The sequence below is a fragment of the Mytilus californianus genome, unplaced genomic scaffold (assembly GCF_021869535.1).
Source record: "Mytilus californianus isolate M0D057914Y unplaced genomic scaffold, xbMytCali1.0.p SCAF_2, whole genome shotgun sequence".
Classification (NCBI taxonomy): Eukaryota; Metazoa; Mollusca; class Bivalvia; order Mytilida; family Mytilidae; genus Mytilus; species Mytilus californianus.
In genome coordinates this window covers 127,429,550-127,455,476 of record NW_026262668.1, presented here as the reverse complement: position 1 = coordinate 127,455,476, position 25,927 = coordinate 127,429,550, and the positions used below count along the sequence as shown (strand labels likewise).

Here is a 25,927-nt window from a genome sequence, read left to right as displayed (position 1 = left end):
CCCCCAAACTCAAACCTAGCTTTCCCTTCGTGATATGGAACCTTGCAGTACAATTTCATAAAGATCCATACACTTGCACACAAGTTATTGTCCTGAAACTAGAAAAGTGCTTTTTTTTTGCCCCTTTATGGCCCCTAATTCCTAAAATTTTGAGGGAATTACCCCAAAAATCAATCCCAGCCTTCCCTTTGTAGTATGGTACCTTGCAGTACAATTTCAGAGGGAGATCCATACACTTGAACACAAGTTATTGTCTGGAAACTAGAAAAATGCATATTTTTGGCCCCTTTTTGGCCCCTTATTCCTAAATGTTTTGGGCAATTACCCCCAAACTCAATTCCAGCTTTTCCTTTGTGATATGGAACCTTGTAGTACAATTTCATAAAGATCCATACACTTACACACAAGTTATTGTCATGAAACTAGAAAAATGCTTGTTTTTTGGCCCCTTATTCCTAAAATTTGGAGGCAGTTACCCCCAAAATCAATCTCAGCATTCCCTTTGTGAAATGGAACCTTGTGGTACAATGTCAGAGAGATCCATACACTTACACACAAGTTATTGTCATAAAACTAGAAAAATGCTTGTTTTTTGCCCCTTTTTGGCCCCTAATTCCTTAAATTTGGAGGCAATTACCCCCAAAATCAATCCCAGCATTCCCTTTGTGATATGGAACCTTGTGGTACAATGTCAGAGAGATCCATACACTAACACACAAGTTATGTCTGGAAGTTACAAAAATGCTTATTTTTGGCCCCTTTTTGGCCCCTAATTCCTTAACTATCGGTACCATAACCCCCAAAATCAATCCCCACCTTCCTTTTGTGGTATTGAACCTGATGGTAACATTTCATAGAGATCTATTTACTTAAACTAAAGTTAGAGTGCGAAAACCAATGTGTCTTCGGACGACGACGACGACGACGCCAACGTCATACCAATATACGACCACAAAATTTTTTGCGGTCGTACAAAAAACCTAAACTCAAACATTCACTTGTAAACTATGTAAAAGTTTCAAAGTCAATGAACCATGACCAGGAGTGGGCTATATAATCTCCATGGAAAAGAGACTTGCAAATGCCAATACATTTGCATACCAAATATCATTGACTTAACATTAGCAGTTCATCTTAAACTGATCTAATCACCAACTAATACATGTAAACTAAGCAAAAGTTTCAAGGTCAATAGACCATGACTGAGGGGTCGGGGCCAAATATTCTCCATGGAAATGAGATGTGCTAATGCTTATACAACTGAACACCAATTAACATTGGCCTTCCACTAATGGTTCCCCTTGAACTGACCTAATCACAAACTAATACATGTTAACTTAGCAAAATTTTCAAAGTCTATACACCATGACTTAGTGGGCGGAGCAAAAATAATCTCCATGGAAATGAGATATGCCAATGCTTATACAACTGCATACCAAATATCATTGACCTACCACTAGTGGTTCCCCATAAATTGACCTAATCACAAACTAATACATGTAATCTATGAAAAGTTTCAAAGTCAATAGACCTTGACTGAGGGGTGGGGCCAAATAATCTCCATGGTAATGAGATGTGCCAATGCTAATACAACTGCATACCAAATATCATTGACGAGACAAAAATAGCTTAGAAGTAATACTTCATGAACATTGTAGTGTATGTAGCATTAAAATTATGTGAACACAAAGAGGCATAACTGTACTATGGACTTAGTCAAACTTTTTCATAAGAATATTAGTTTGAACACAAACAAAACTTCAATATTTATTGATTTTAGAAACTTCATGTAGATATTTCTTTAAAAACAAAATTGTGTTGCTTATTCTGTGTATTTTTTCAACTTGACAGAAGACAAATATACAATAAAACAATTTTGTTCATGATTTAGATTTACCTTTAGTGTTTTGAATGATTTTATATCAGTCTTTAATTCGTTTCATGAATCATTTGCAAAATTCAAACTGAAATGAAAAGATCATGAAGAGGTTGATGTTTTTATTTTCGTTCTAAAATTAAACATGATAAATGGTGCACAGAATGATCATACCCTACAACTAACTGTCAAACAGAATCATATCCTATATTCTATATATCAAAAAAATGAAAAAACACGCTTTATAATATATATTTCATTCGTCCAAAGTGTTTTTCTGGATTTACCTTCATCAGGAATGCTCAAAGTCGAATATTTGAAAGCTAAGGATGTATAATAACCGAAACAGTTGAAGAGCTATATAACTAATAAAGACCTAAAATAATAACCAGCTCCATCCAAGAGTTAGTTTCTTTATAATTTCTAAATTTATTATCACACATTTTAATAAAGGTTTGTTATCAATCATTTTAGGACCGAAGTATCTAGTTATTTATGTTGTTGAATTGAATGAACTATCTATCCGTATATAAATGTTTTTATTATTGAATGGAATGGAACAACTTGTGCGTATCCCCAACATTCAAAAAGTCAGCTGTTCTGGCAATGTGAAATAAGAAGGAAAACAATGGATTAATGTCTGTCGGTCTTCTCAATAAACATTTTCTGAATTTAATTTGCTATAGCATAATTTGAAAGAAGATAAAAAAAAACTACAGTGTCACTAGGTATTCAAAATTCTATGAAAACCTTATTGCAATCCAGTCAAGATTATGGATACAATTATTTTATTGGACTGATAATAATCTCATATACAATGCAATTTATAAATAACAGAAAACAGTACAAGTCATAGGGGGTCTCATTGGGGGGTTCTGATCTCGGATCCCGCTTACTGTTTTGTCAGATTCCCGTATCCTGCTTACACTATGTGTGTAAGCAATTCTCATTTTTTTTTAATTTCCCATTTCCCGCTAGACTTCATTTCCCGTTTTCACGGCACAATAATTTGACTTTCACATGTCACACCTACAAAAAATCGGCAATCCCGCGTCACGCTTAGACCCCAATGAGACCCACGTCATAAACAATACACATACCAGATTAATGTTGCAGTCTTGTTTCAAATCTGGATGTGGTGTACATTTAAAATAATATATGTTCACCTAAAGAGGCATAACTCTAAATGTAAAACTGTATCATAATTATATAGTTAACATACAGACAAAATACAATCAAGAAATTGTAAGCTTCTTTTTTTCGGATATATAAGAAACTATTGGTTACGAACAAATATTTGTTTAAGAGTTTTGACACAAAGAGAAAATGACAAATACATGATGATTAACAGTGGAAAAGGCATTTGAAACTATAAACTTTCAGGAACTTCCAGTAGATAATTCTTAAAGATTAAAAATTCAATTGCATATTCAGGGTAAATTTTAATGTGGAAGACAACTATAGGATATACAGCATTGCTGCATGGATGAGGTTCATGTTAAGTGATTTTTAAATGTTTTAAATCTGTTTTAAATTCTTTCAATGCTTTAAATACATATATAAACAAAAATGAAAAGATCATAATGAGATTGTTGACTTTCTCTTCCTATAATAATTTGATACATATAAATATACAACTAGACTAACACAAGATATCAAAATAACACACAAAACAATTGATGTAAACCAGGATTCTCTTCTTTTTAATATTAAATGATGCACAGAATCATCATCCTCTTTTACTAACTTTAAAACAGTATCATATCCAATATTCTCCAAATACAGCTGGATTTCTGATTTATAATGTCGGATTTCTCCTTGGAATCTAACTGTCAGTATTTCAATTTTTATTCTATTGAATGGAATAGCCTTCACAATAGATAACTCGTCAATTCCACCAACATCCAAGGCGAAAAAGTCAATTGTTTTTCTCTCAAGTGCTGCCATTATGGAATACAAAGGGAAGCAATGGATTTCTGTCTGTTTGTCTTTCACAGTAAACATTTTCTGAATTGAATACCATATCAACAATTACTTTCAAGTACAAACAATGTATTAATTGACATGCTTTCGTATTTAATTTAGCCTTTCATGTTTGGTTCAAGGGCTACAGATGAATCTTATGTAGATAAAACGCAAGTCTGGCATACCTAATTATATCTTTAATAGCTTACTATTTGGTATGGGTTTTGCTCATTGTTGGAGGCCGTATGGTGACCTATAATTGTTAACTTCTACGTCATTTGATCTAGGGTGGAGAGTTCTTCATATAATTATATATAAGACTGGTAAATGAGTTTTTATGTAAGGATTCTTTGATAGATGAGCACTCTCAAATAGAAAAAAAAATTTCCTCATGATATAACCATGACGTATGCTTTAGGAACAGAGAAACAGGGACAGAGCAAAACGATTCAAAGACAAGTAGCTTGAGATGGAAATTAATGGTCAAAGCAAAAGTTTGAAAATAGCAATAAGTAAACATCTATTTTACATTGAACTTAATGATTTATTCACATTTCAGACTAGACTACCCATGTTGTATATATATTTCATAAATATTTGAATTTCCTAAATTTTGGCTTCAAACCTTCAAAGTAAAGAGGCAGACATTGTGGGCTTCAGTCAAAAGCATTGGCATCTGATTACATATAGTTTGATTTAAACTGTTCACCACTTACAAACTTTATATTATTCCTAAGGAAGGAAATTATTTCTGGAATTCAAATATATTTAAAAATGATTTGTGAAATTACAAATATTTTTTTGATAGAATTTTTAAAAATAATTAAAAAGATATACCTTTACTGGGTGCTCAGCATCACTTAAACAACTGTTCATGATTGCAGCTTTTCTGTGTTTCATTTGAAGAGCTGTGAACTTTTCTGGTTCTGTTGCAATAACTAATCCATTCCACTGCCGTACTCGTTCGAAAAATAATGAAGTGGAACCTTTTTCACCATCTGTAGCACAACATTCAACATAAAATCCGTCCTCCTAATAACATATAAAAGTTTGAAAAAAACATCTTGATATAATTATTATTTAACAGATGAAAAAAAAGTATAAAAGTATGGAACATTTTAACCTCTTTTTAATATATATATATATATAGTCTAAATTGAAAACAACGTTCAAACCTATGATTGCGTTGGATACGTGTGCATGCAAAACAAATTTCTTGTTAGAGGGGTCTAAATACAGCACAAACAACATTTTCCAAAAGACCAAATGAGTGAAAAAGTATATTTTAACAAAATGCATTTGACTAACAGGTCAAACAACGGATGTTCTTAAACCCTGCTGACTGCCATTGGCAATTGCCAAATAAATTGATCACCAGATTTAACAAAATGGATCTTAATATTAATTTAATACCAAACAGAAAACAATTAACTTGCGGAAAGATGGTATTCCACAAACTTGAGCTGCAAAAATGTGTACACCATATCTGGATTTTGACAATTAATGTCTCTTCAGTGATGTTAGGGATTGAAACGGTATTTGGAAGGCCATATAATTTATATATATATACTTTTTATACTATATTTTGATATAGGATGGTGGCTATATATATATATATACATATATGTAAGACTCAGAGGTGCGATGGTCCACACCAAAGTACAATGGTCCTTTTGCTGAAGTGCGATGGTCCACACCAAAGTACAATGGTCCTTTTGCTGAAGTGCGATGGTCCACACCAAAGTACAATGGTCCTTTTGCTGAAGTGCGATGGTCCACACCAAAGTACAATGGTCCTTTTGCTGAAGTGCGATGGTCCACACCAAAGTACAATGGTCCTTTTGCTGAAGTGCGATGGTCCACACCAAAGTACAATGGTCCTTTTGCTGAAGTGCGATGGTCCACACCAAAGTACAATGGTCCTTTTGCTGAAGTGCGATGGTCCACACCGAAGTACAATGGTCCTTTTGCTGAAGTGCGATGGTCCACACCGAAGTACAATGGTCCTTTCCCTGAAGTGTGATGGTTTGGCATGACATTTGAATACTGGGATGTTTTCAAATACAACGTTACTTTGAATACAACAGGAATTCACAGGCAGGAGGATAAGATATTGTAAATGATAGTTTCATGTTAACAAAGGAAAGGAAAGGAAAAAGAAAGTAACGAACGATTCAAGTCCTGAACAGTTTTGAGCAGTGCAGGTGGAGGTTACAAAAATATGTAAAACCAAATCAGGCAGCAAATCCTGGGGGCAAAGCGGTTGAAAGATGAACTTGGTCTGCAGATGGGCTAACTAGTGTTTGGAAATATGCCACAAACTTTTTGTACCACAAATAAAATATATTGCTCTAAATATTAATTTTGACTCCTCTTCAAGTATGCTTCACATGATTTTTTGTGGACAATTAAATAGTAAAATTAATTATTAGGCTTTGTTTTATTTTTTAGTTTTTAGTTATATCAAGTTGAGATAAATCCTGCTTTGTGAGAAGACTGGCACTCTAGCCTACTTTTATTGTGGTTACAGTGTTAATCTTCTACCACAAGTTAGGCCAAAATAAACCCGACTGGTCCCTATGTGTGAAACCCATTTTCTCCTGTTCAGCATAGAAGCAGCTAATTTTAAAGTTTTTGGTGGAACATGTGACACGCCTCGACATAAATCAACCATAAATGTACTTGACTGGTTTTTGTTCTCTTTAAAACTGTTATGACATCAGATAAATGGATGAATGAGTGTCGTAATTATCAGCTATGACATGACGAGAACAAGTTACATTTGATAAAATGAGATGGACCCTGCTTAGTACTATAGACTAACATGCTAATTTTTTTAGTATCGCACTTGAACACTCCATATAAAGACTTGTCCTCCCACTCGAAACATTATACTTAATCTGAGCCACCCAGTCTATTTTCTGGTTCCATACTGCTGCATGCTAGGCGGAGAATTAGAAAATTTAAGTTTTAAAGTCTTTGGTTTCACCAGATTAAATATCAAAATCGACCTTCCAAATTAGAGGCTAGCATGCTAACCAATACAACACCACTACAGATCTTACTTCAGACCATTGCATTAGTTTAGCTAGAATACAACATCGCACTCCAACATAAAAATCAACGTCAACATCACAGTTAGACCATCGCACTTCAACGTAGCTATATAATAACAAGTTAGCATCACAATGTCACCATCGCACTTCAACATGGACGATCGCACTTCAGTGTGACCATCGCAATTCGGAGTACTATCACGGTTCAGAGTCCTATATATATATGTTCTATGAAATCTTCCTTTGATCATGTTGTAAGAATATTGTTAAGGATGAAACAGGCTTAAGGCAAACGGTGTTACTGGGGTAATTTTAATAATGACTTCCCACTATGGCATTGTTTAGGCTGGGTTAATGAAATTTTGCCATGAATGGTGTCAACATTCCAAATGGGGTTTGATCAAGCATACTTCAGACACTTATATTGTTTTAAACCTCTTTAAAATGCCTTGAAAAATATATACTTAAATCATTTCTTTATGCATAAATTAGTGTAATATTAGTTTTGTTTTGTTTTTTTGTTGTTTTTTTTTTTTTGGGGGGGGGGGGAATTGTAATTTCTATAACAGATATAGTTAACACCTGTTTCTATTAAAGATCATAATTATAATATAAGGAAAATTCTGTTCTAAACTCTTTTCTCCCTTTAATTTTGCTTGTTATAAATTTCGTCTATTTTTTAATTTTTGAGTTGCCTTTGCTGTTGTAAAATAAAAACTTGATGATCAGACAGATGCACTCAAAGACACACTAACCTTAAATCTTAAGATATTGTCAACTGCAGCTGACTGACCGCCAGAAACATCAAACAAGTCTTTATTATCTAGTCTATACCCTTCCAGAGTTGGCTGATAAATGATATAGTTTCTAATAATAGCTATCATTTGTTTATCATACATGGCAGCCTGTTGATCGATCAGTTCTTGTGTTGTTCGTCTAATATTAAAGTGTGGATCAACTGTTTGTTCGAATGTGTCTGGCTTGAAATCTTGGTGTTTAATTAGCTTGCGTCTTGTGTATGGATATAATGGTGTTAATGCTTTCATACTAAGTTGAGCTTCACTGGAAGATGTATAATGTAGGTATATAAATAAAAGGATAAAGAAGATTGTAACCGATACTATTATTAAAGGAATGCTGGATTTATTGCCTCTCATCGTTGGAACAAAGTCATCTGGCCCTGAAATAGTAAAAACAAAAATTTTAAATCTAAAATTGTATTGTGTGTAATGGAAAAAACTAAATCCTCTGAAGATAGCCTTTATTGTTTTACTCTTACAATCAGAATATCAATGACATAAAGTATAATTAGAAGTAGATAATCAAGGAAGTTTCTTCAGTCCTACAAATACAACTTCTTCATGATTGCATCTTGACTATAAGCTATTTTATTTAACCAACACAATAGTCATGGAAACATAACAGTTGTTACAGGGGTGTTTCATCTTCTTGAATTACTGTGAGGCTTCAGCACAATAAGTTAAAAAACCGGGGTCAGACCTATAATCCAACAGTCCCATAATCCGACAGTCCTGTAGTCCGACAGTCCTATAATCTGACAACCCGATAGTCCGACAGTCCTATAATCTGACAGCTCGATAGTCCGACGCGCAGTCACTTGTCTCTGAAATATATGCCTATATAGACATTTAACATTTGAAAATTGATATATTTTTTTACACAGAAAATTATCAAATCAGTCTATATGACGTCTTGTACAGGGCCGCACTGATACCATATGAATCGGATGAAGTTTTGCACCCTACACGTTCGCACCAAAAAGTCCGTTCGTACCCTACACGTTTGGTTTTGTTTCTTTATGAAACAATAAAAAAAAATATTTATAGCAATACACTCACCAAAACTCGATATTTTTTTCATTGCTTCATAATAAATTGACATTCTGAAAATGTTTTTTGTGTTGAATAAATCTACTCCTGTTTTGGTTAGAGAATTGATATTATCATATTTTTTTTTCCCATTGGAAGTACAGCGATTTATATTGCCATGCAAGAGCAGTGATAAGGTATTATTTTGTTGACAGAAAAATTGACGCAATTTAGTTAAGATTTCATCCCAAATCATGAAATATGCAACATCTTCTGAAAGTGTTATTGCATCTTGAAAATTTGAGATAATGACACTATTCCTATTTTATCAAAACTTATTGCTCTTTTAAGAACAAGAGAAAACATAAAAAAAATTATAATCCTATGAACTATCGTGGTATTACTTTAGTGTCCGTTCCTAGCAAAATATACTGTCATGTTTTAAATTCACGATTGAATGAGTGGATGGAAGCTAATAAAACTCTATGCAACGATCAGAACGGTTTTCGTGAGAAAAGAAGTTGCGAAAGGCATATACATATGCTCCATACTGTCATCAATGATAGAAAGATATCGAAACTTTCAACTTTTGTGTGCTTCATAGGTATGCGAAAGGCGTTCGACTCCGTCCCTAGAAATCTTCTTTGTACTTTATTTGGCCTTTTCAACTTTTTTGGATTCGAGCGTCACTGATGAGTCTTTTGTAGATGAAATGTGCATCTGGCGTAAGTACAAAATTTAATCCTGGTATCTATGATGAGTTTATTTGGTATAAAATGTTTAAAGCTGGAATACTTGGAAAGTTCCCTATCTCAATACAATCTCTGTACGATGATGTTAAATGATCCGTTAAAGTTAACGACTGTCTTACACCATGGTTCAACGTCGATTCCGGGGTTAAACAATGATGTTTGATGTCGCCTATTCCTTTTGCAGTGTACATAAATGACCTGGCCGAACGAGTAAACAACTTTAACTGTGGTATTATGATTGACGATATTGCCTTAAGCATACTACTATATGCCGACGACATCGCTGTTATGCGCCGGACGAACACAAACTACAGAGAATGCTAAATGAGGTTGCGTCTTGGTGTGATGACTGGAAACTTGGAGTCAATCGGTCGAAAACCAAAGTATTGCATTAGGTCTAGTTTATGGTAAACCACAAGTGGTAGGTCAATGATATTTGATATGCAGTTGTATTAGCATTGGCACATCTCATTTCCATGGATATTATTTGGCCCTGCCCCCTCAGTCATAGTCTATTGACTTTGAAACTTTTGCTTATTTTACATGTATTAGTTTGTGATTAGGTAAGTGTATGGGGAACCACTAGTGGTAGGTCAATGATACTTGGTATGCAGTTGTATACGCATTGGCATATCTCCTTTCCATGAAAATTATTTGGCTCCGTCCCCTTAGTCATGGTCTACCTACTCTGAAAATGTTGCTAAGTTTACATGTATTAGTTTGTGATTAGGTCAGTTCAAGGGGAACCATTTACGGTAGGCAAATGTTAATTGGTATTCAGTTGTATAAATATTAGCACATCTCATTACCATGGAGAATATTTGGCCCCCCCCCCATCAGTCACAGTCTATCGACTTATAAACTTTTGCTTAGTTTACATGTATTAGTAAATTCAGTGTGAGCCAGGGCTCTGTGTTGAAGACTGTACCTTGACCTATAATGGTTTACTTTTATAAATTGTGACTTGGAAGGAGAGTTATCTCATTGGCACTCATACCACATCTTCCTATATCTATTTAGTTTGTGATTAGATCAGTTTAAGATGAACTGCTAATGTTAAGGCAATGATATTTGGTATGCAAATTTTTTGGCATTTGCAAGTATCGTTCCTATGGAGATTATATAGCCCCACCCCCTCTTCATGGTTCATTGACTTTGAAACTTTTACATAGTTTACAAGTTAATGTTTGTGTTTAGGTTTGTTTAAAGGAATCTTTGCAGCAACACCTCTTCGTGTCGGACCATCAGACTGTCGGATTATTAGACTGTCAGACTATTGGTCTGTCGGACTACTGAACCGTCGGAATTTCGATGTGTCGGATTATAGCTACGCTCCCAAAAAAACATGGCACTGGCTACGGTTACATGGAAATGTAACAATAATATAAAAATTATTGTTACATTGGAGACTAATTGCCGGAATGGAGGGTTGGGTAAGGAACCGATTAATTACGAATGTAACAATAATATTTGGGTCTACGGTTACAGCGAATAAGTATTGATTGTTTTGGTGTTGTTAAAAATCATGACTACTACAGTTTAGTTCAATATTCTACACTATTGATGAATACTTAATGAACTGTTCAATAGAGCATGTACTGTCACGACTGAAGAGATCACAAAATATCTGGACTCTGAAAATGAAAACACTGTTTCCACCAATTTCAATCTGTCGGTAAATGTCAATATTAATAGCTTTCACAATTGACTTGTATTTAAACACCCTAACATGCTTCCAAAAAAAATATTAGTACGAAAATGTAAACATCGCAAGAGTAACAAAATATTTTTCACCTGAAGCATGGCATTCAGACATTGAAAGTTTCTCAAACTTCTTAAAGGGAAAATGCAGAATGGAATTGTACGGTATGCAATATAGAGCGTGCACATTGCTGTATCACTGGTTTGTGATGGCTGCTTAGAGTGGTTTCACCGAAAATGCGTCGGACTAAAACATGCTCCAAAAACAACATACTGGATTTGTAGAAACTGTCATTGTAAATAAAAAATCAAAATATTGTATGCAATATTGTAAATATCAAATAAAATTTTTAAGTTTTATTTTAATACATATTTATTAGTATTCCAATCGTACATTGCAGTGCGTTAATGTAACAATAACGCAATGTAACCGTAGACCCAAATATTATTGTTACATTCGTAATTAATAGTTTCCTTACCCAACCCTGCATTCCGGCAATTAGTCTCCAATGTAACAATAATTTTCATATTATTGTTACATTTCCATGTAACCGTAGCCATTGCAAAAAAACATAGCCAAAAGGAGAGAAAAGATAATTTTTAAAGGATCTTCTTCTTTGCAATATATATATGCAGTCAAAATAATCCTATTCTTCAGTTGAACAACAACATTTTCAATACATAGATTAAACTCCGTTTGGTGAACCAACGCCTGTGTGAATCATTTCGATAGAGTTCCTGAAGTGGATACCTTGGTACGTGGGGTTGTCAAATCATGCAAAGAATGCAACTTTTAAATAATACTCAAAATTGACAACAACACTTCAAATGGTCTGCAATTTTATTTGCTATGGTCTACATGTTTCGCCTGCAGGGCAGGCATCATCAGGACAATTTTCATACAGAAATTAATTACTGAAGTACTCAAAGTGGTACATTGAATTTGACGTTGTCAAGGTGAGAGAAAAAAATAATATGGTGAGCTCTCTCTCTCTCCTTACAAACACTTTTTTAAGTGAGATCAAAGTCATGTACCTAAATTAGTAATCATGAATTCATTATACTGTTATATTCTTTCTGGGAGTCAAAATGTACGATGTTTATGAAGAGGGTCACCGCTTTCTTATATCATTTGAATAATTTCTCTTCGTGAAAAAATCTTAATGAGTTTCTTAGTAAATACCTACGTTGAGTAAGAGTTTATTAGTTCATACACCCATCTGTGCCTAATAAGAAATGGAAGTCTCTGCCCTTTTTAATTTCATCACTTGCATCTTCATCCATAATAATAATTTTATCCGATGCGACTGCTAAAAATAGCACGGTGAACGATCACAAAATACAGATAATAACGAGTATTGATTTATAGTCCGCCAATTTGAACGAATTCTTTCATATCACTTTGTATCATTTAGTTATTCAGGAGTACCTTTTTATTGTCTATTAATATTTTTTTTTAATTCAGTAATGAACATAGCTGATAGAGTGGGGCGCACATATTCGCCGTGGTCACAATTTCGCCGTTTTATGATTTTGAGGTGTAGAAACTTCAAAGGATTGCTTAAATGGAAGAAATATGCCGGTTTATTATATTTTTATAACAAATATGATTATTTTTTAAACTTAGAAAAAAATTCGGCATTTACTGCAAAGGACCGAAAAACGGACGACGATTTTCGGCCAATTTCCTGAATGAAAAAAAAAAAAAGATTTCAAAGAAGTATTTCTTAGTAATTCTATGACTGATTGCCCTAAATTTCAGTTCTTTACACCTTTGAAATGTCTGCTGTTCATCTATAATGAAATTGATTTGATAAATATTGTTTAAAGCTGCAGTTATATGGTTTTAAATAGCCTGATGATGTGTAAAAACGGCGAATATGTGTCCCCTATGACAAAACATCAGGAAATTTCAAATAGCCTTTAATCTAACTTTTCAGATGAATTTTTTCAGAGAAACACTTTTTCAAGCTAAGAATATTTTGCTTTTGATGTTATCTTCATATAGAAATATCAGTATACTTCAAAAGGTCTGAACATAAACTGCAGAAAACATGGAAAATTATTGCGAAAATGAGCACCCCACTCTATTCGCATTAAACATTTTAAAGAACATGTTACTCCTAACAACAAGGAATTTTTTGTCCTGGCTGATAAGGCTGCCAATAATATCATTATCGTTTGACGTAATTTTACATTGCGGTTCTGCAAAAGGAAATCACGAATTCACCAACATTCAAACTGACTCCATTTTCGGAAAATGACATCTGTAACAAACATTAACTTTTAGCGACCTCTTTACAAGAAGAACCAAATACAATGAAAGTTCCAACTATGTACTGGCTTCCGAATCTGCTCACAAAACACCTTACAAATATAGATTTATTTCGTCTTCAAGTCATTGTTCCAATACTAAACTGTCTGTTTTACTTACTAGATATAAGAAGATGTGGTATGAGTGCCAATGAGACAACTCTCCATCCAAGTCAAAATTTATAAAAGTAAACCATTATAGGTCACAGTACGGTCTTCAACACGGAGCCTTGGCTCACGCCGAACAGTAAGCTATAAAGGGCCCCAAAAAATTACTAGTGTAAAACCATTCAAACGAGAAAACCAACGGTCTAATCTATATAAAAAACGAGAAACGAGAAACACTTGGTACAATCAAAAACCTGGTAATAAATTGTTCAAATAAGGCCTTTGAAAATAGTGGAATTAATTACTTTTGGAAGTATTTGATAAATTGCATGCTTATATTGGTGATTTCGAATCTTTTCAAAGTTTTGATTTTTCTACCCTATATACTACTTTGCCTCATAATCTCTTCAAGAAAAAAATCACACATTAATTAAATGGGCATTTAAAAAGTCAGAATGCTAATATATATGTTAAACTCTTTTAGGTCATTTTTTTTAGTAACAACAAACAAAAGAACTATGTCAATTGGACCTGCTTTGATACGATAACTGCACTTAAATTTTTACTAGAAAACATTTGTGTTCGCTATGGAGATTCCGTATATCGTCAAGTTATCGGAATTCCAATGGGGACTAACTGTGCACCACTTCTTGCGGATCTGTTTCTGTATTGTTATGAGTTACAATTTATAACTAAAATCAGTAAAAACCCATCGAAACAACATCTGATACAAAAATTTAATAACACTTTTAGATATTTGGATGATATATTGGCTCTCAATAATGACGACTTCTGTATGTCACTAAAGAGATTTATCCTGCTGAACTGACTTTAACAAAGCTAATACTAACAATGAACACTGTCCTTTCCTGGATCTTGATATCTATATCTTTAACGGGAAGCTTAATACCAAAATTTACGATAAAAGAGATGATTTTTCATTTCCTATTGTTAATTATACATTTTTAGATGGTGACGTCTTATGGTAACTATATATATATAATTTAATTTTGGATGTAACGCGTCTTCTGATTGGCTGACGTTGTTTTGTTTATCAGCTCATAGACATAATTTTGTCATGTGACCGTGACGTCATCAACGTTTTTTTACTGTTTACTCCGGTTTAAAATGGAATTTAGAATTAAATTATAAGAAATGACTGTAATATACTAAATTTTTATCACATCCAATCTTGGTTTTATGGTAATATTCTATACAAAGCACAAAAATGTCGTCATTTACCTCAAAAGCTAACCAAACCTTTAAACAGACTTATTCAGAAGGGATATAGTCACGATGCTGTAGTCAGGTTATTAAAGATGGCATATTTTGGAATTAATATTGATTCACTCATAGGGTCTTTGCATAGGAAATAAACACATTTGATTCTAAAACCAGTTGTTGGCATGATACGGGTTATGTTCTTCTCATATATTTTATGACGGTATGATACTACACCCCTAACGGGAGGGATTGTACTTGATTTTCATAGGATGAATACATAATCTTTCAATCAGTTTAATTGAGGTCTGGAGCTGGCATGTCAGTAACTGCTAGTAGTCCTTGGTTAATTTATGTATCATTGTCATGTTACTTAGTTTCTTCTGTTACCTATTCTGACATCGGACTCGGACTTCTTTTAAACTGAGTTTTACTGTGCGTATTGCCGTGTGTTTGTTTCTTCTACATTGGCTAGAGGTATAGGGGGAGGGTTGAGATCTCACAAAACAAGTTTAACCCCGCCGCATTTTAGCGCTTGGCCCAAGTCAGGAGCCTCTGGCCTTTGTTAGTCTTGTATGTTTTTAAAAATTTTAGTTCATTTATATGTTTCGGAGTTTAGTGTGACGTCCATTTTCACTGAACTAGTACACATTTTTGTTTAGGGGTCAGCTGAAGCCCGCCTCCGGGTGCGGAATTTTCTCGCTGTGTTGAAGACCCATTGGTGGCTTTGGGCTGTTTTCTGCTCTTTGGTCGGCTTGATGTCTCTTTCACACATTCCCCATTTCCATTCTCAATTTTATGTTGTACTTCAAAATTTCAAATCATACCATATTTTATAAATTTCACATAGATATATTGCAATTATCGGATTGTGTTCAAATTTGTCTCAAGTCGGGTTTCCAGTTTGATAAGGTGAAGTTTCCACTGTGCTGGTAAGATAACCTGATCGATCTCTTGAAAAGGCTCAAATATTAGATTGATGCATATTTAATTGGAGTAAATTTACCTAGTTTAATTTGCTCCTTGATACATCTCTATTTTTGATAATAGTTTACATTGCTAAATTATACCATAGATATAATAGTTATTATATCTATGATTATACTTACAATCAAATATTTTTTTTAACTAACCTTGTCCAATGGGTCAGTGTGAACAATACTAAATTGTTATCACTTGAAGTCCGCCGTCTGTCGCCCGTCATTATCGTCCCTTAACTTTTAATTAAATCTTCTTCTATGAAATGCTAGGCCAAATCGAATCAAACTGGGCCACAATTATCCTTGGGATATCTTGTTTTAAAATTGTGTGAAGTGATCAGGCCTTCCGACCAACATGCCCACCAAGGCTACAAATAGAACGTAAGGATAAAATGCAACTATTGTCTGTTATCTTGTAAATGGCTATAGATTGAGAAAGTCTGACAAGTTCAGAGAAATAAGATATACCTAACTAGATATAAGAAGATGTGGTATGAGTGCCAATGAGACAACTCTCCATCCAAGTCAAAATTTATAAAAGTAAACCATTATAGGTCACAGTACGGTCTTCAACACGGAGCCTTGGCTCACGCCGAACAGTAAGCTATAAAGGGCCCCAAAAAATTACTAGTGTAAAACCATTCAAACGGGAAAACCAACGGTCTAATCTATATAAAAACGAGAAACGAGAAACACTTATGAATCACATCAACAGACGACAACTACTGAACATCAGATTCCTGACTTAGGACAGGTGCAAACAAATGCAGCGGGTTTAAACGTTTTAATGGTACCAAACCTTCACCCTTTTTCTGAAACAATAGTGTAACATCACAACATAGAAAGACACAGTATAAAATATCAAATGAAATAGCTTAACTCAATAAAAGGAAACGTCTGTTTAGACCAAAATTTCCAAACGACTCTTTATAGAAGTTATTAAACTTAAACAAACACTTTAGTAGCTAAACAGAACTTCAGACAGCAAAAATTATCAACAAGACAAGATCTACAAATAAGCCACATAGCTGAAATTGTCAGTCCACTTCTTATCGGAGTTATTGTCCTTATATAATGATTTTTAACCCATGTTTGGCACTTTTTTTACGGAAAGGTATAGAAAGAGAGAAACTGAAAACAACAAAGTTATCAACAAAAACGAGAATTTTAGAATTATTTCTAGTCTATAATCTTTGAGAGTGATGCACATAGATCCTGGTAAGCGACACAAGCTCTTTAGAACCTCTTGTTGTTATTTTGTATATTCATATAGTTTACACATGGGTACTTAAAGAGAAATGACCAGTACTAAGAGGCATAGAAAGAATCAGTACTAAGAGATATAGAAATATAATCAGTACTAAGAAGCATATAGTATAAGAATAATAGAAATATTCAGTAATAAGAGTCATAGAAATAATCAATGATAAGAGTTATAAAAATAATCAGTACTAAGAGTAATAGAAATAGTTAGTAGTAAGAGTCATAGAAATAATCTGTACTAAGAGTTTTAGAAAAAATCAGTCTAAGAGTTTTAGAAGTAATCAGTCTAAGAGTTTTAGAAATAATCAGTCTAAGAGTTTTAGAAATAATCAGTACTAAGAGGCATAAAATAATCAGTTCTAAGAGTCGGAGAAATAGTCAGTAATAAGAGTCATAGAAATAATCTATACAAAGAGTTTTAGAAATAATTAGTCTAAGAGTTTTAGAAATAATCAGTACTAAGAGTCATAAAATAATCAGTACTAAGAGTCATAAAATAATCAGTACTAAGAGTCATAAAATAATCAGTACTAAGAGTCATAGAAATAATCACGAATAAGAGTCATAGAAAAGTACTAAGAAGCGTAATATTAATCAGTACTAAGAGTCAAAGAAATAATCGAACACATTTGTCAAAGTTGAATCATTCCAAACTAGAATAAATAGTTATCGTCCAATGATAATTTTTATTACTGAAGTTTAACCAAAAAAAACAGTGTATATAAATTGAACCCGGCAGAGTTCAACTTAGATTTAATAGACAATTATGATCTTATCTCAGTTAACATTGACAGTGACAAAGGAAGAGGTACAATACTATATTACACAAATCACTAGTGTGAAAGAAATAAATATGGAAATAAACTACGAAGAAAACATTTTGTGAAAATTGCGCTAAATAACAATAACGCTCTCTTACTGGGGCTTCTATATAGACCACCGTCAGAACCTGCACTCAGCAACAATAATTCAAATCTATTAGAATTAATCACTGAGTCAACAAGAAAGAATTTTTCACATATACTAATAATGGGAGATATAAACTACCCTAATACTGACTGGAAAACACATAGCTGTAAGAGTGATAACATAGAGTCAGATGACTACAAATTTACACAGTGCGTTCAAGATAATTATTTGTTTCAACATGTAACAAAAACAACTAGATGGAGTGGATCAGACACACCACATATCTTAGACCTAATATTCACAAACGAAGAAAACATGGTAAGCGATATTGAGTACCTAAGTCCACTGGGGAAAAGTGATCACTGTGTGATACAATTTCAATATAATTGTAACACAAATTTGAAAATTGACAATAGAACAAAAATATGCTACGATAGATAATCTATACAGACTTTAATAAAGAAATATCGGAGACAAATTGGGAAGTGCTACAGAACCAAAGTGACCATATATAGATAAAAATTGGACTAAATTTCATGAAAAATTATTAGAGATGTTACCCTGTCAAGAAAATAAAAACTTCAACTAAAAGAAAAAGTGAATTTTATATGGACAAAAAACATTGAGAAAAATAAGAGAAAAAAACTCTCTCTGTAGGAAATCAATAGCCACTAAAGATCCAAGTATAAGATTGGAATATAATAAAGTACGCAGTCAAGTAAAGACTATGACAAATATACTGAAAAGGGAACATGAAAAGAAACTTTCAACAAATGCCAAGAAAAATCCAAAAGCAATTTGGAAATACATAAAGTCAAAGTCTAAAACAAGATCAGGGATATGAGAACTGTTAACCGACCAAAACGATGAAACGTCTAGAAAGACTGATGACGACAAAGAAAAGGCTGAAATTTTAGCAACGTTCTTAAACAGCGTATTTTCAAAAGAACCAGAAGGAGAGGTACCTACCTTACCAATAAGAGAAATTAAAAATCAAATGCTATAAATGAATATAAAGAAGGAAGAAATAGTTCAGATACTTAAGGGACCGAAGGTTGATAAATCTCCGGGACCAGATAGGATACACCCAAGAATACTCAAAGAGTTAGCTGAAACAATATCAGCACCATTATGCCTAATTTTCAACAAATAAATTAGAACTAGCACTGTTCCAAGTAGTTGGAAAGATGCAAAAATTAGCGCTATTTTCAAAAAGGGCAAACAATGTTTTGCTGGTAACGATAGACCTGTAAGCCTGACTTCAGTGGTGTGCAAAGTAATGGAAACATTGGTACGTGAACACATTGTCAAACATATGAAAAGCAACAAGTTCTTTATTACTAATCGTCAATATGGATTTATATCAGGCAGATCGACATCTCTTCTATTATCAAATGTCCTAGACAAATGGCTAGAAGCTCTTGATAATGGTAAATCTATTGATGTTATCTACACGGACTACATGAAAGCATCGACACAGTTCCACATAAACGACTAATGAACAATCTAAGAGCATACGGCACAGAACATTCAGTACTAAAATGGGTAGATAGTTTTCTAAGTGACAGGATACAACACGTGTCGATAAACAACAAAACTTCATCATGATCAAAAGTAACTTCAGGTATACCCCAAGGATCTGTGTTGGGGCCTTTACTTTTTGTAATTTTTATAAACGACTTACCAAACCTTGTCGATTCCGACGTATACCTCTTTGCAAATGATACTAAAATTTTTAGCACAATTAGTCAAAAAGATGATAAAACACAACTACAAAGTGACTTAAATAAACTATCGCAATGGAGTGAAACCTGGCTATTAAAATTTTACCCTGACAAGTGAAAACATATGTATAAAGGTAAACCGGGACCGGACCCAGACTCAAAGAATACACTGAAGGCTACAATACTACAAAAAGCTACTGATGGAAAAGACATTGGAGTAATTATTGACTCTGAACTCAATTTCGAAAAAAACATATCAGCAAAAAAATGAATAAGGCAAATTCCATGTTTGCACTATTGAGAAGGACATTCCGATATTTAGATACAGATACCTTTGTACCACTATACAAGACACTTGTAAAAACACATTTAGAGTTTGCAAGCTCAGTATGGCATCCATATAAAATAAAATATATTGACATGATTGAGAATGTGCAGCGCCGGGCAACGAAACAACTACCAGGTTAAAGAACTTAACATATCCAGAAAGATTACAGACATTAAAACTGCTAAAATCCCTTAGTTTTAGAAGGGTACGAGGGGACATGATCGACCTATACAAAATAATAAACGGAAAATATGACAGAGAGGCGGCACAGTTTGTAAAATTATGGAAGGATATGACCACAAGAACAGGGGTACGAGGCAACAGTCTGAAAATATTCCCTCAGAGATCCAGAACAGAATTAAGGAGGAATGCCTTTGCTCTACGAGTGGTAAAAACATGGAACACGCTACCAGATAATACGGTGACATCACCAACCACAAATACATTTTAAAATATACTTGATAAATACTGGATGAACCAAACAATGATGTAGGAAGACTATAAAGCAACCATCACCGGAAATGGAGAAGAATTAGATGAAGAGACTGATGAAGAGGAACCCAGTTCCTGTATCAGTAACAAAACCTAAGTAAACCTAAGTTAGTAATAGTACGTTATATTTTCGAGCCGAAAACTTTCTAAACGTTAGACAGTTACTCATATAAATGTCCTAGCCAAACGGATCAAAACTATAATTTTAAAGTCTTTGTTTCGACACAAACGGAGATCACATCCTCAAACTTCTATATTCGTGGCGATTAATCTTCTACGATACCATAGAGGCGGTTCATGCTGTTTTAAGGAGCACTACCAATACAAATGTTTAGAACAGACGTTGATGTTGTTTATAGAGCTCGTAAACTAAGACACGATCCATACAAACTTATTGTTCTTTTGAATAAACTCATTCTTAAATGTTATAATTTGAACATTGCAATAAGATCTTTGAATATTGTCTTTAGCTCGTAAAATAAGATAGGATCCATATAAACTTATTGTTCTTTTGAATAAAGTCATTTTTAATGTGCCTGTCCCAAGTCAGGAGCCTGTAATTCAGTGGTTGTCGTTTGTTGCTGTGTATCATATTTGTTTTCGTTCATTATTTTGTACATTAATTAGGCCGTTAGTTTTGTTACACCACCGTCCGAGGTTGCAGGGACGGTTAAGAGATCACAAATATGTTAAGCCCGCCATATTCGTTATGTGTCTGTCCAAAGTCAGTAACTAATAAACCAGTGATTTTTGTTGGTTGCTGTCTGCTATATATGCTTTTCGTTCATTGTTGTAGTACAAATCAGGCTACTGATTTTAACTTTTGAATTGTTTGTGAATTTTGTTATACCGGGACCTTTTATAGCTTACTTTACGGTATGTATATCTTTGCTCATTATTGACCTAGGACAGGAACATAAAGAATGTAGCAGTTTTTACCATGCTTGTGAGCCCTCTCCTAACATGGGACAGTTGTATAACAGCACAACATAATCACAATCTGTAAAAATCAGTCGGAGAGGGCTTGAATAAATAGATCGTCTCGAAGCGTACAAAACTAGCAAATACTGAAGCTAGTTATGTTTTCCCAAACTTTAATATCAATATGTACACATCCAACGGAATAAGTGTAAAGACAGGACCTTGTACATGCCAAGATATAAAGATCGACAGGATATAATTACATACATGTTCATAAATGTATTGCAATAAAACAAAATCACTGTTTAGTCTTATAAAGACAATATTCAAAGATCTACGTACTATGTTACTAGGATTGCTGCTCACAAGGAATCTATTAAGCCAAGAGTTCCAAATGGTGAAGTTGAAGTCATCCCTTCGTAAATTTTACGGGCGCCATCACGAGTTGGTTGACCGTTATGGAATAACCGTTTCACAGATGATATCGGATATGTTCCTTATGTCGTAACTACAATACCCTTCCCTTTTCACGAATGTGACTTACCGAATTAGACTATTTACCGAATTTGTAATAACATAAGCAACACGACGGGTGCCACATGTGGAGCAGGATCTGCTTACCCTTCCGGAGCACCTGAGATCACCCCCAGTTTTTGGTGGGGTTCGTGTTGTTTAGTCTTTAGTTTTCTATGTTGTGTCATCTGTACTATTATTTGTCTGTTTGTCTTTTTATATTTGGCCATGGCGTTGTAAGTTTGTTTTCGATCTATGAGTTTGACTGTCCCTCTGGTATCTTTCGTCCCTCTTTTAAATTGTTAACATTTACGAATGAGTTTATTCAAAGAATCAATAGGTTTACCTGAATCGTATCTAAACTTATGGATAAATTATAAACAACATCACCAAAATTAATATCCCGTTTGAAATAAGATTTCTATAAGTACAGGCAAATATCCCGATTAAATCTTCATATCTATGAAAGCATTGAGTAAATGTTCTGTACCAAGTCAGGAATATGGCAGTTGTTATCAAGTAGTCCATTTCTATGTATGTTGGCGTTTGTTTTTGTAGCAGTTCAGTGTTTCTGTTGTTCCGTTGTTTTCATCTTATAGTTTATGTGTTATCCGCGAATTTGTTTCAGTTAAATCGATTTATGACTATTGAAAAGCGGTATACTATTGTTGCCTTTATTTAATTATTTTGTGATAACAGATTTAAGAAATTACCAGTTGTACAGAGGTAACGTCCAATTAAATCTTAACCGTTTCTAAAGACACGAACATAGCGAACGAGCTTGCAGATGTACTCACCGCAAGAAGAGGCCAAAGTACCATTACCGTTTAAAAAACTAAAAATAACAATAGGGAACGAAACTCGTCTATTCAGCCGTAATTTTTTGTGTTTCCCGTGTGAAATAAAATTAACAAATCTAGAAGAGAGGCGAAAGATACTAAAGGGATATTCAAACTCATAAGTCGACAACAAACTGACAACGCCATTGCAAAAAACGAAAATCGACGAAAAAACAAATAACATTAAACAAAACACAACATAGAAGACTAAAGACTGAGGAACACGAACCCCATCCAAAAACCGGGGGTGATCTCAGGTGCTACGGAAGGGTAAGTAGATCCTGCTCCAAATGTGGCACCCGTCGTGTTGCTGATGTAAGTACAAACCCTGTGATAAGTCTAATTCGGTAGGTCAAATTCGAGAAAAAAGAGGACGGGACCAATTGAAACATATCCGCCGTCATCTGTGAAACAAATATTCCATAACGGCAAACCAACTGATTTCAACTTCACCACTTGTAACTCTTGGTTCAAAAGCTTCCTTGTAAGCAGCAACCCTCTTTCAAGGAAATCACGATATCAAATGCACTCTCTGGAATATCGTATCAAACTGGAGATATATACTCCATTATGCAGGTGGTGCTGGAATGTTGCTATATAAAAATGGAGAGTGCACAATTGGGAAGCTGAATTCATCTCTTTCGTCGTAAAGTTTTGTTCTCAACCGATTCTCATTGTCAATTTTTAGATGTCAAGATATGAGCAGACTTAACTGTATCTGTTGTATCCTTTATTTCAAGTTCGATGAAAAAGATGCGTTCAACATAATCACCAAACTTTGAATTATTTAACGAGACGACATCACCTATATAGCGGAACGTGAAGTTAATGGATAATGCTAGCTTCTTTTCATTCTTTCAAAGAAGTTCCTGTATGAAGTCAGCTTCATGTGAATAAAGAAACAAGTCAGCAAGAAGCACAGTTAGTTCCCATGGGAATGCCGATTGTTTGCTGAAAAAACACGTCATCCAAACATAAAAACTATAGTGTCAATCAAGAAATCTTGAAAATGTCAGTTTTAGAAATTTTTTTGTCGGAATCAGGGTGATTTTTTTTACAAAGTACGATTTATACCCCATAAGTCAAGATACTTGTATCTACGTTGACCATTCTTTTTTATGAAACAAAGGAAGGCCTATTTTTCTTTTAGTTTGGAATAGGGAATACTAGTGTAAAGAGTAGAAAATTCAAATAGTTTAATACTATTGCAAGAGGAAAGAGACATAGATTATATATACTCTAACATATCTTTCGAATTTTTAAGTATCCACATCTGATTACGCCGACCCTAGAGTAGGTAATTTTAAAATAACTTTGATTGCTGATAAAACTAATGTTATTTATTTAGAACAAGGTTTCGTGGAGCACTTGGAAGACCCAGCAATATAACGTTGTTTGTAAGGACCTTTATGTAGTTTAGGTATCCAATACAGTGATGGAAGATCCAGTTCTTCATCTTTGGTTGAAATTCCAAAGGAACATAGAACAGACCTATGATTATCCAGGATTTCCTCTTTGGTAAGTGTCGTGGGGGTATATGTTGAGTTTCTAAGTGAATTGTCAATACATAATTCCTTTATCAAGCAGTTTAAGAAATGTGATTTAAGCACAAAAACGGTGTTGTTTGGGGCTTTATCTGCGGGGACAATAACATATTTGTCATGGAGATTGGACAGGTGCTTAGCAACATTTGGGTCTTCGAAGATTGATGTAGCATGTATGTTCATAGACCCATTCAGTTTTTTAATTCGAATTTGTATCAACGATCTCACAGCCGTAACCCATTCGGAAAGAGTATCTACGTATTCTTTTTCGCGGTTATTATGTATTGCATAATCCTCGACTGAATCCATCAGTATTTTGAAGTTGTGTTTCCAATTGATGGATTTAGGCTCACGATAGAAGTCGTCAATGTTGAGATCCTGCAACACGGGTTTGTAATTGAACATTTAAGTTGCAATTGGTTTTGTTTTGGTATAAGAGATGATAGGTACAGACTGATATTTAAAGAAGGGAGGTATTTTTGAGTGAACTGATTTATGATAAAGGATATTTCCCAAGTTGATGGCATCGAGACCTTAGTTGGCAAAGGAAGGTTTAAGAAGGATCTTTTCTTCTTTTCATCTTTTGCAATGCGAACCGATCTGAATAGTCTTTGACTGGCAATATCCGGGATGATAGGTGTAAGTTTGTATTGGTTTAAAGGGGGTTGTTACAGTGGTTTCCAAACATATGTTGTACAAAATACAGAGAATGAAGCTTTGAATGGGGTAGTGATTAAAGATTAAAGTGATGAATACCCAACGACTTTTGTATAAATGGCAGAAGGTCATTACTAGAGAAATCAAGGAGAGAAGGTGATGTATAATGACAATGACAATGACTGTTTCTACGTCGAGGAGCAGAGCTGAAAATATTCATCATATTCACCGAGCTACATGAAGGACTAGATAGAATACCTATACCATCATTTTTTTTCATTTCAACCTTATGGTGTCGCAGTTCCCAATTATCGAATCCAGTAGTCTTCCTTTTGTCTACTTAGAGGTGTTGCAAGATGAGGATTGTTAGTCCTGTGGAATATTTTTTCGATGATGCGAACTCGCATAGAAAGGATTGAATGATCAAACTGATTAAAATGCTGACAATTATATTAGATTTATGTAAATTAAATGTCAATTCACTTGAGTTTTTCGAAGTACAAATAGAGAATTCTTGATTATTTAAAACAAAAATATCGCCAAAGTAACGGTAAGTGTTATAAAATGTTTGTAATCTGGAATTTAGATGGAGTTTGGCCATACACTATGATAATCATTGACAATAATACAAAAACATGCCTGCTATTAAAGTGGCGCAATTTGTCCCTACAGTTATACTCACAACCAGTCGATAAACATGTTTAACCCCGCCACATTCTGTATGTGCCTGTCCCAAGTCAGGGGCTTGTAATTCAGTGGTTGTCGTTTGTTTCTGTATATCACACTTGTTTTTCGTTTATTGTTTGTACATAAATCAGGACGTTTTAATTGAATTGAAAGGCCTTTTATACCCTGTTATGCGATATGGGTTTTGCTCATTGCTGAAGGCCGTAAGGTGACCTATAGTTGTTAAATTCTACGTCATTTGGTGTCAAG

The 25,927-nt window shown here is 34.1% G+C and overlaps 1 protein-coding gene across 1 annotated transcript; it reads right to left on the bottom strand.

The window, feature by feature from the left end:
- Positions 1–1,983: 1,983 nt before the first annotated feature.
- Positions 1,984–12,504, bottom strand: LOC127730958 (uncharacterized). The gene is made up of 4 exons (XM_052239600.1): positions 12,367–12,504; positions 7,653–8,077; positions 4,679–4,873; positions 1,984–3,883 (listed from the first exon to the last, which is right to left on the bottom strand). Exons 2-4 carry the CDS (start codon positions 8,052–8,054, stop codon positions 3,455–3,457), a joined length of 1,026 nt encoding a protein of 341 aa, XP_052095560.1. The 5' UTR covers positions 8,055–8,077; positions 12,367–12,504; the 3' UTR covers positions 1,984–3,454.
- Positions 12,505–25,927: the final 13,423 nt, after the last annotated feature.